The following is an 11,095-nucleotide window of genomic DNA, read 5'->3' as shown; positions in this document are numbered from 1 at the left end:
TTTTTTTGGGGTGTGGAGGGGACTATTTCCTTCATAGTAAACTTTGTTTTAGTTAGTGAGAGCTACATATTGTTTCCATCTTACCATTCTATCTAAAATCCAAAGCTTCAGGGGGAAAATGACACCCCAATAATTTTTATTCTACTGAAATCAGTGAAAGAGGTTCTACAAAGAAACCATGTCTAAGACCAGTCATATGTCTATTTTTTTAAGGTGAATGATTTCACCTTCATTCTTCCAAAATCATCAAACTAGAGGTTACCTTCAAAATTTGTATGGAACCTCATCACGTATTGGATTCCTAAGTTCTCATTATATATCCTAATAATAGAGAATTCCCATTCTATAACTGTTAACAGATATTGGATTCGCAAGTTCCCAACCTAAAACCTAATACCAGAGAATTCTCATTCTGCAACTGTAATAAAGTCTTGGAGACCTAGCAAAATTAAATGATAGTAGTGTATGCAGCTTTTATTAGTTTTCCTCCTCAAGTTTCTCTCTCTGCAATTTTTGGTAAACAAAAATATTCTTTCTGGTTGAAGTTGAAAGTTGCCAGAAATACAAGTGGGACATTTCAGTATGTTTAATACTTTTAATTTTATTGCTTGGCCCCAGGTTTTATCTCATACTGCAGAATATGGACACTGCCAATTTTTATTTTTTGGCTGCATCTTCATAGATACACCTGTTGTTAAAGTAATTTAAAAAACTCATAATAGTTTTTATAATACAACATAACCTAGCACAATTAGTAACTACCCAAAAACATAATGTGTAAAGACAATAAGCATTGCCTTGGCGCAAAACTACTACAGCTTGGGATGCTTACATTATTTCTTTTTAAAGTGAAACACAACCTGCCACCATAAGCTATACAACAAAAACAACAACAAACTCAACCTTATCCCAACTTAATGGGGTCGGAGTGGATCAATAAAAAAAATAAAAATAAAAATAAAAAATAAAAATAAAAATAAAAAGAGGAAGGAAGAGATGCAAGGATGAGAGAGATGAGGGTAAGAGGAAAGAGGCCCAGCCCAACAAGTCAGGTGAATCTCAGTAAAATGGGGTCGGCTACATAGATCCTTGCCCTCCATAATCTCAGGTATAACTACACCAAACATAATTCAACGAGAGTGGTGCAGAGATATACCAGCTGTTATTCCAAATTGGGTGCAATGGCAGAACAGGATTCATGTAGCTGCCCTCATGTAGTTAGATTAAGATACCAATGTGGAAATATCTCATGCTTCAAAATGTTTCTTTCTTCTTCTGAATGTCTATAGTCAACTTAAAGGAGAACTTATATTCATGAAACAACACGTTTGATTTTATTTTGTACTTTTAATTCATTATGTGGATTACTTTCGTCACTTCCTATTTAGGGCCATTTTTGGAAGGTTCAAACTTGTCCATTTAGCATGATTTTAGTGCTGTGTGGAAGCTATTCATTTTCCTTCCAATTGGACCATAATTTTATATATCCTGAAGACGGTTTCCCGTTTTTCCTAAGATTATTTTTGCCTCATGCCTACAATTTATTCAGCATCTATATCATATGTAAACTATAACCAATGCCTTATGAAATGCAGCTTACTAAATTGACTACTATAGAAGTGGATTTAAACAAAGTCTCATAAAGTTAAATACCTGTCAGTTGTTATTAGTTTGCACAAAGCTGTTAGTCTGTCTGTGCGTGCATGCATGTATGTATGTGTGTATGTGCACACGCACATGCGAGCACTCATCCATGCATTTGTGTCTGCTTCTAAATGACTGATGAAAAACAACCACAATTCCTTGTTCTGCAGTTAATAGAGAGGTCACTTCCACAAGCACTTCTACCCAGGTATATATAATTGTCTTCTTAAGCTTTCTGTTTACATTTTTAATGTTCATAGATTCTTAATTTTTTGATTTGATCCTAAAATATCTCTATGTCGAAATTTAGGTTGGGGACAAGACAACATTGATCCAGATAACATGACATATGAGGTCAGTCTGTTGATGAGTGATTCTTCCCTTTTTGTTTTAACAAATCATTTTTCTCTGCATGGTGATGACCTGGTGTTGTTGAAATTACTTTTAGGCTTATCAAATCAAAGCTCAGTTGATTTATCATTCATTTGACTGCTCTGACAGCCTGAATCTTTGAATACATGCAATTGTTTAAGGAAGACAAGTCCTTGTATGATTTTAGAAATTTGTTAGGAACAAATTCATTCTATTATAATCTTGTGGAACTCTGAAGCCAACGGTACTGGAGTGTTTACTGCCAGATGGAGATGGAGGTTTTAACTGGCTTATAGTCAGTTTATCTTAGAGAGTTTTCTTTGGGTTGGCCTAATGTGTCGTGCTCTTGTCAAACCAGCCCTCCATTTTTCCCTTGTCAGATAGCCTTTTTTTCTTGCTTATCGTGAATTTCCTAAATAAGTAAGGTGTAAGATGAAAAAGGGTCTTTCTGCCTTGTAGTACGTATGGTTGGCCCAAACTCTCCATGTGAAAAGAGGGTGGCAAGGGGAAACATGTTGATCAAAATTTTTGACATTAATTTAACCTCAAATGTGAATTTTTTCTTCAAATAATGTATTGGCCCACCCCAACCCCTACCCCCACCCCCCCACCCAAAAAAAAAAATGTAAGATTAAAGGTTTCACTTTTATAAATTAAGGTTTTAATTTCTTAAAAAAAAAAAAAAAAAAAAAAAGGTTGAAACCTTAATCTCTTAAGGTTTAAGTGGGGACACAGATATAAATGCTTATGTGAAATTCGGTCTGGGTTGGACATGGAGTAATCTTGACAGCTCATTGTCTGAGACCCAATTTTTTACCAATCCTAGTTACTAAAATAGTTTCTTACTGTTTGTGTATCTTGCATGTACTTTACAATGTTTAGGAAGGATATGATGCCACGTAAGGTTCCAAAAACCTGACTTAGGTTGCTTTGGGCAGACAGAGTGATAAAAATCCAAATATGAACAATTAGTAGAAATTCTAGCATTTGTTTTGGGAGAAAACAGATTCAGGGACTTTTAAGGTAATTGAAAATTGAAGAAAGGGATGAATCAATTATTTAAAACAAAAATGGATGATAAACCATATAGAACTCAGTAATTAAAGGGCTTCCACAGATTTTGCCCTCAAACATTATTAAGAATAAGTCTCTTCTTCCTCACAATCACAACAGTGAACCAACCGTAAGGTAGTCTCAATTGAGGTGAGCAAACTCAAACGTATAAAATCCAGTAGGTCTGCATCAACAGAGTAGATTCAAAGTTGTGGGATTTGTGAGTTTTAATATTTTAGATCTCGGTCTAATTCCTATCCTCATTCACCAAGTCCCTTAACCTCTGGCATAATGAGGGGGAAACAGATCCCAAGGCAAATTTCTGACTTTTACTGACATCTTTTTAGTGGAGCATCCTTTGCATTCTTCTATTATTATCAATTACCATGAATTTGAGTGTTTGCCACCATCAGAATTTACTTAATATTTTTCCAGTCTGCTTTTTAAGTTTTTCCTATGATTTTTCTTGTCTCAGGAATTGCAATCCCTAGGAGATGCTATTGGCACTGAGAGTAGAGGATTGTCAGAAGAGCTTATTTCCTATTTGCAAACATCGAAGTATAAGACAGGGGGGTTCTTCTCAAAAAAAGACAAAAAGGAGGAGTAAGATCTGTTTAACTTAATCTCTTTCTTATTCTCCCTCTGTACATAATGTTTTCGCTTTCATGAGTAATTTAAATCCTTTCATCTCCACCGTTCTCTTTTGGTAGAAAGAACCTCAGCCTCTTGAATTGTACATTCCAAAGATCTATGCCACATAACACACTCCCTTCTGATAAAAATCAAGAGGGTGTTATTGTTGCCTTCTTGATGTCAGGTAAAAGTTCAAGTTTTTGGGCCCATGAGTTGGCTTATATATATATATATATATATATATTCTTTATTTTGCATATATCCCATATGACATGTTAAGGTCTTAAATATCTTGTGCTTGAAGCATCAACTCTGCCTCAGTGTGTTTGAGGATGTAGTTCCTCTTGGGTCTTTGCTCAGCATGTTGACATTTAAGTTGCAGAGGATCTTGCTTTAGCAACCAGGCTTGCCTGGAATTATAGGGCCATCCTATCCTATTTTCTGCTGTATGCAAAACCACCTTCCAGAAGTCAAGAAAGTTAAAGCGTAGTAACCTTTATTGGAATCCAGGATGAGGTCCTGTGAATTGTGTGTGCATGCATATATTAATTTCCTAAGTTTGGAAGTGGAAAGATGTTCAGGATTCTATTTCTTAAGTTTTATTTTGCTTCCCACTTTTTAGTTCATTGTTTATGTTTCTTGAGATTTTTTTTTTCTTTCTGACACTTTGGTGTTTGCAGGTGCGTGATCTGTTATATGGAATACAAAAATCGTGATAAGCTGATGATTTTGCCATGTCAGCACCAATATCATTCAAAATGCATTGCACGGTGGTTGAAGCAAAATAAGGTAGTTCACGTTGATTATGTGAGCAATTCCTTTTAATTTTTTTTGTATGTAGGCAAGACAGGCCTAACCAGTAGGCATGATCTACCTGCTGGGATCCTTCCCAAACCTGCAGGAATAGTGAGAACATCACAAAATCTCGAAGCTTTGTACAACCACAAAAGCCTAGTATGCCTTCCCTTTATGCACGTTTGAACCGTCTGTGACCCTACCAAGAGAGATGTTATGGACCTCTCTTCCAAGATGGCATGCATAAAATCAATATGTTTTTCATTCCTTTAATCACATCTGCAATTAGATGTATTACTGCTTGAAACGATAACTAGGCTGGGTCAACTCAACCCTTGCTCAGAAGTATTTTGATCATACTTGGACTCAAGGTTGTTGACTCAATCAGGGACTTGTAACCCAAGCCAAATTGTCAGGCATTGCTCCTACTCCAAGCGGCCGGAAACCATATAGTAAGGGGGAGAGAATCCTAGATCATTTAATTGGTACTGCAAGAGACTTTACCCTAGCCAAAATAAACTGTTATACATATTATGTTAATGTGTAAACATGATTTGATGAACTTTCAGGTCGAGTTGAGTCAAATTTTCAGGTTTTAATACCAAGTGAAAAAATGGAGTATGAGCTAAAAATAAAATAACTTTTCAGTTGATAAAACCAATGCTTTAAAACCTAAGCCAAAGGCTAACCAAGGGGGGGGGGGGGCAGGTTTGTTGGAGCAAATTTGCCCATCAGATCCCATCAGATCAAGGCAGATTACCTATTACCTTTCTTAAATGTTTACTAATGTTACCAACAAAGAGATGAACCCTTTAAGTTTTGAAACTATGGAGTGATAAAAAAGTGATTGTCTTCTGATCGCCCATCAATCAAGGGGCTTAATAATGCCCCCTTTTATCAAGAAGTCTAAAGAATGTCTGTCCTCACAGAAAAACCAAAATTTGTTGTGCACCATCTCAATCAAACCTTTTGCCTTCCAAGTTTTAACGGTTCAAATCGAAACCCAACATCTTAGACAGTTTGTCTTTGTTATGAAACTTTAGATAAACAACCAAATGAACAGTGGATGGGACTTACCCTTCATTGATAACCTTACCTCAAGGTAAAAGAAACTAGTGGGACAACAAATGGACCATGCTTGATTTTTTTTTTTTTTGGTAAATAACCATGCTTGAATGTAGTTCAATGAAACATTGGTTCTAACGAAATGTTCTCTTGTACTTTGTAACATGTTATTTATTTATTTATTTATTTATTGTGCTAATTTCTGGAATAAGTAAAGCAGTGTGATGCAGATTCTTCACCAAACTAGGCTTATTTTATTAGGAATAAGCCTAGGATTGGGTTCCATACATGTTGGGCCTTTGATCCCATGTGTTTTGAGTGTAACAGGCCACTTTTATGAGCCTAAAAGAGGGATTTTAAGGTTGCATATGGGATTACAAGTTTGTTTCTTTTTTCATTAGTTTCTTTTTTAGTTGAGTTCAATTTAAGTTGTTAGTCTTTGTTTTTTTAGGAGTCGAGTTATTAGTTGAGTCAAGTCATTGGGATTTAGTTTCTAATTTCAGTTAGTTTCTAAGTTCTGTTTTTAGTAAGTATTGTATAGGAGACTAAATTAAGGTTTCCTTTAGGGAACTTTCTCTTTTGTAATTCTCTCCCGCATCATTATAAATAACGAAGAGGAGGCTCCTAAAGCAAGAATGATTTTGATAAGCAAATTAATGGCGGCTGCTATTGTCTTCTCCATGAAGAGTTGTCTTGTGTTTGATCAAGGCTGATGGAATTGGTGTTTGATCCAATTGACTCTCTGCGGTATGAAGCCCGAGAGGTCCTCTTCCTTAGCTTATCTTCTTCTTCTCTCAACTGCACATAGTGTTACTGATCTGCTCGAGTTTCTACAGGTATTAAATTCAATTTTCTTATCAGTTCTGCCAGAATTCCCTTAAAGTTTCACAATCGGTTCATTGTTCCCTGTAGCACTTACAGCCATCAGTTTGGGCTGAAATTCTGGTCGAACCTTCCTCCCTACCTAAGTGAAACTCGACCCTGGTTTGGGCTAATTATGACCAGCCAATTGTGAGATATTAAAAATCTCCTTATTTATGTCCTGTAGTGAATTTCTGTGGCTGAAACTGAAATCAGTAGAAGAATCAGATCTGTTGGAATCAACAGCCTTATTGTGTTTTCTTTCTGTTCTGATTTTCTGATATTTTATTGGACTGGTTCTGGTTGTTCTTCTGATAAAAAAATCCTGCAGTTGAAGGCTTGGTTAGTCTACCTATCCTAGTCTACAGTACAGTGGATAAATAAATGTCAAATGTTATTGCAGTTTTTTCAATTTAAAACAAGAGAAATTGTTAATGTATTAAAAAAAAATCTTAGATGAGTCACCATTTCTGCGAAGCTACTCTAGTTGTTGAGAACATCACTATCATTGGTATAAAATATTGCCTAGTAAGTTGTGGATATAATTAAATTTCTTTTTTATTGTATAAATTTTACCTCATTTAGCTCATTTTGACCAGAATCTGGTTCAAATTTCCAAATTGATGCTCTTCAAATAGCTCAAATTCCCAATTTAATTACTGGTAATGAAAGAAAACATTAAGTTGTATGATCACCTACCTTATATATACTGGTTATCACTTGATAACTCTATAGTTTTGGTTCTTGCTTCATGTTCAGTCCATCAATGAAGCTGGGAAGCAACCTATGCCTCTTATTCTTGATTGATGTCCCCCAGCCAACAAGTAATAAGCTAGTGACTACAATTGTTGCACTTAATCAGCTGTGACCTAGGATGCTTCTCACCTCACTGATCAAGATTTTGTGAAGTGTTCACTCTTGAATATAGATTTTTTTTTTTCATTCAATGGAGCTTAAATTTTATGGAATGGGTGCTTCTTCTGTTTCAGGCATGTCCTGTGTGCAATGAGGAAGTATTTGGGTCTTGATTCTGGCAATAGCTCCTGATACTGGATAGCTGTGGATCATATTTGGTACGTAGAACGTGATGGTTCTTGTAGTTCTCAGTTGAGTTTAGAGTCATGGATTCACTAATGATAAAATATGACATGCTTATTTCTTGGAGGGGTTCAGAAGTACCTTCAACTGTAATATGTAAATGAAGATAAATATAGATCTAGTGCCATAGGGAATGTATTGGTGCACATTCTTGTAGCACGTTCTATGCACAACTTAAATAGGTTGATGTTTGACCGAGAAAAGGTTGATGTTGATCCCTATGCAGATTATCTGACCCCATGTTCGATAGCCCGACCGTAGTGATGTAATTACATCCATAATTAGCTTGGTCCATCTTTATAGTGATGACTGAACGATTACTTAAGTTTTTCATTATTCATTGGCTTCGTTATTTTATCTAGTAGATGAATGAGAAATATGGCATCTAAGTTACATCTTCTTTTCCAAGGTAAGAGGATCCTGAACCATCTAGTCAGTCTTATCCATTTACACGAGTTACCATATTCATTCTTGTGCTAATTTGGCAATCCTGTAATGGTTTATTTATTTTTCACTTTATTCAATCCGTAGCTCTGGATTAGATGGTAAGCTTGTTTCTATCAATACCCATTAGTAAGGACTAAGGGACACTATACCAGATAGTTTGGACTCACGTCCAGGTGTGCCATGTCTATATCATAGGAGTCAGGTCTACGGTTACAGAAAAAGTCTGCCATTGATATGTTCTGTTTGAAATAAGCCATGGCAGGCTAGGATGGGATGGGCTAGGCTGGAATTGACACCGCTTGATACATCCGGCCCAATTTGAATCCCAAAGGACCTCAACTGAAACTTCTATTTTTATTTGGGGAGACATTTGCACGTTACGCAAATGAGGGTTAAGGGAATGGTATCATCCATTTGGGTCCACATGGTTAAAATAGGAACATGTGTAAAAATGTTATTATGGATCCTGCTAATTATTATATGGGTCCACATGGTTAAAATAGGAACATGTGTAAAAATGTTATTATGGATCCTGCTAATTATTATGAGTCATGAGAGGGGTATATTGCATTCTGCGTGCTATGCATGCTTCATTTTCCTTTTTTTTTTTAATTCTCACAGCATCATTACAAATACATGATTGGTTCTAACTTTTGTGCGACTGGCTAGCTCTTTTGATTTTTTTTAATGAATATTTATATATTATAAAGATAATGGAAAAAACCTCTCCCGAGTACTATTTTCCTTTCACATGAGATTCTTTATTATTTTCTATCTTTTACTCTGACCATGTGGATTATTCCATCATCAACACCGTTAGTGTTGTGGCATTTAGATTTTGGTGTCATGGGAAATAATACAAATGTTTAAGGTATAGCATAATTATGAGAGAAGGTTGGACATGCTGTTAGCTTTAGGAGAGCTATAGGCTTAATTAGGGGGGACTGGGATGGGAGGGGTATTAGCATCATTTATTATAATTTATAATGAGTATCTTGGTCACTTCATTATTTTAATTTAATTATCCAATTAATATTCAGTACTATGAAGGTAACATATCTGTTTGTACCACGTAATATAAATATAATGAAATGTTTTAAAATAAAAATCAATTATATACATGATAACTACATATACTCAAATGATTATGACTTACGTTAGCAGAAAATAAAATTCTAGGATCCTCTGATCACTCAAATCCTATATTATCCAGTATGAAGGAATTTTTTTTCCCCTTTTTACCATGTGGTGTTTCCGTTGATCAACTTTTATTTTGAGTGAAATTTCAAACTGCACCATGATTAAGGGCGTCAAAGTTCAGCCAGAATCGGTTGGACCAACCGAAATGATTGGTTCTGCCTGGATCAATTGAATCAAACCAAATCAAAATTTTGTCGTTTTGGATACAGGTTGGATTCTATGAAACTAGTAAAAGCAGACTAAACCTGATAAAACCAAGATTAGATTGATAGTAACTCAATAAGAAACCGAAAACCCAAAAAAGCCAGAATTTTCTCATTGATTTCCTAATATATAAATGTAAAATCAAACCAGACCGGAACGAACCTGATAGTATCCCGATTACAAACCAATAATAAAAAATTGATTAGAAACTGGACCAATCTGAAACTTTCGTAACAATTTGGTTTTGAATTGGCTTAATAATTGGCCGAAACCAGACTGAACAAGTTTGGCTCGAGACAAGCAAGGAAGGGTTGGTAACACTTCTAAGAAAATTTGTGCTCTACATGACCTGCGCATTGTTTATTTGTAATATAGGGTATGAGTGATACAGAGGATCCAAATCGATGTTGGATGCTAAGAACCAGACATTAATAACAACTGGATTAAATGATTAAACAGAGATCATTTTCAGATCCACATCTTAATCTCAGCTTCCATGCAACTTACAAAGATGAAGTCAACATCAACTGATTCTTACTTTTGTCCACTTCTATTTGGGAATATGTCTCTTAACAACAACAATAAGTCATCTGTTGTTTGGAAGTGTTTTTTTTTTTCTTAATTATTAAGATCAACAAAAGATTTCCAAATGGATTAGATCGAATAATTGTTGATTAGACCCTTTGATTAAGTTGATATTTTATAATTCTCTAAAAGTAAAGGCTCATATCTTTGATGGTGCACCTTATTCGAAATTAGTGGATGATATCTCTTCAAAGGGTAATGTCACTTCCTTAGTTTAGTATTAGTTTGATTGATTAGAAACCTTTATTTAGTGCCTACCTCTATTTCTCACATGGACCTTTACTTTGGCTTAGGGCCTAAGTAGGAGCTAGATTCTTAATTGTGCTGTTAACAGTTAACCAACATAGGCAAGAACATCCAAGGTTTTGTTTGACTTTGAAGGCTTAATTATACTTCCTTAGCTTATAATTATGTTTTTGAAGAAAGAATGGTATTTGACAAATCTTAATGCAAAAGGTTTTTTGCATGATTCTAACTTCTAGAAAAAATGCTTTAACAACACACTTAGTTGTACCATATGGAAGGATGAATTAATATTTTTTACTGTTACTTAGTTGTACCACATGGAAGGATGAATTAATATTTTTCACTGTTCTTCGTGTCTATTAAATTTGGTTTCAATTTAACTTTGCACATGGCTGATATTTTGATTGTACCTCACAAAACCATAACTTGTTTTTAATACAATTTAGTTCTTTATTAACTTGTTAAGTCTACTTAAATGTGAAGTTAAGGACCTAACTTGTTTTTCTACTGGTGGGCATTGCCCTTTTGACTCTTGCCTCATTTAGCTTAGCTCATTTTTTACTCTATGTATTAATGAAAAGGAAGAAGAGGGCACTGCAAAACCACATGGACACTTTCCTCTTTTTGGTATCCGACATTCACTTAGTTCCATTTGGTTGTAAGGAGAAAGGAAGGGAATGGAAGGGAGAATTTTTCTAACTTAAAAAAAAAAGGGGTTTTGTAACCTTTTAACCTACATGGTTATATCACTATCATTCTATATTTGATTATTAAATTTCATTTTATTTTGTGTCTAAAATTTATTGAATTTAAAAAGTAAAATAAAATTACATCTAAAAGTATCATTATTAAATATGATAGGAATATTAGGTAATTTATACAACCATGTTGA

General features: G+C 34.9%; 1 protein-coding gene across 1 annotated transcript in view; it reads left to right on the top strand.

The window, feature by feature from the left end:
- Positions 1–7,914, top strand: part of LOC122082223 (E3 ubiquitin ligase BIG BROTHER-related-like) — a 9,392-nt gene extending 1,478 nt beyond the window's left edge. Inside the window, exons 3-7 of the mRNA XM_042649694.1 lie at positions 1,815–1,874; positions 1,955–1,998; positions 3,545–3,672; positions 4,383–4,491; positions 7,413–7,914. Of these exons, the coding sequence (XP_042505628.1) occupies positions 1,815–1,874; positions 1,955–1,998; positions 3,545–3,672; positions 4,383–4,491; positions 7,413–7,451 (380 nt within the window). The 3' untranslated portion in view covers positions 7,452–7,914. The remainder of the gene's footprint in view (positions 1–1,814; positions 1,875–1,954; positions 1,999–3,544; positions 3,673–4,382; positions 4,492–7,412) is intronic.
- Positions 7,915–11,095: the final 3,181 nt, after the last annotated feature.

This window comes from Macadamia integrifolia, chromosome 6 (assembly GCF_013358625.1).
Source record: "Macadamia integrifolia cultivar HAES 741 chromosome 6, SCU_Mint_v3, whole genome shotgun sequence".
Classification (NCBI taxonomy): Eukaryota; Viridiplantae; Streptophyta; class Magnoliopsida; order Proteales; family Proteaceae; genus Macadamia; species Macadamia integrifolia.
The sequence above is the reverse complement of the archived record's forward strand: the minus strand, read 5'-3'. Positions and strand labels throughout refer to the sequence as shown.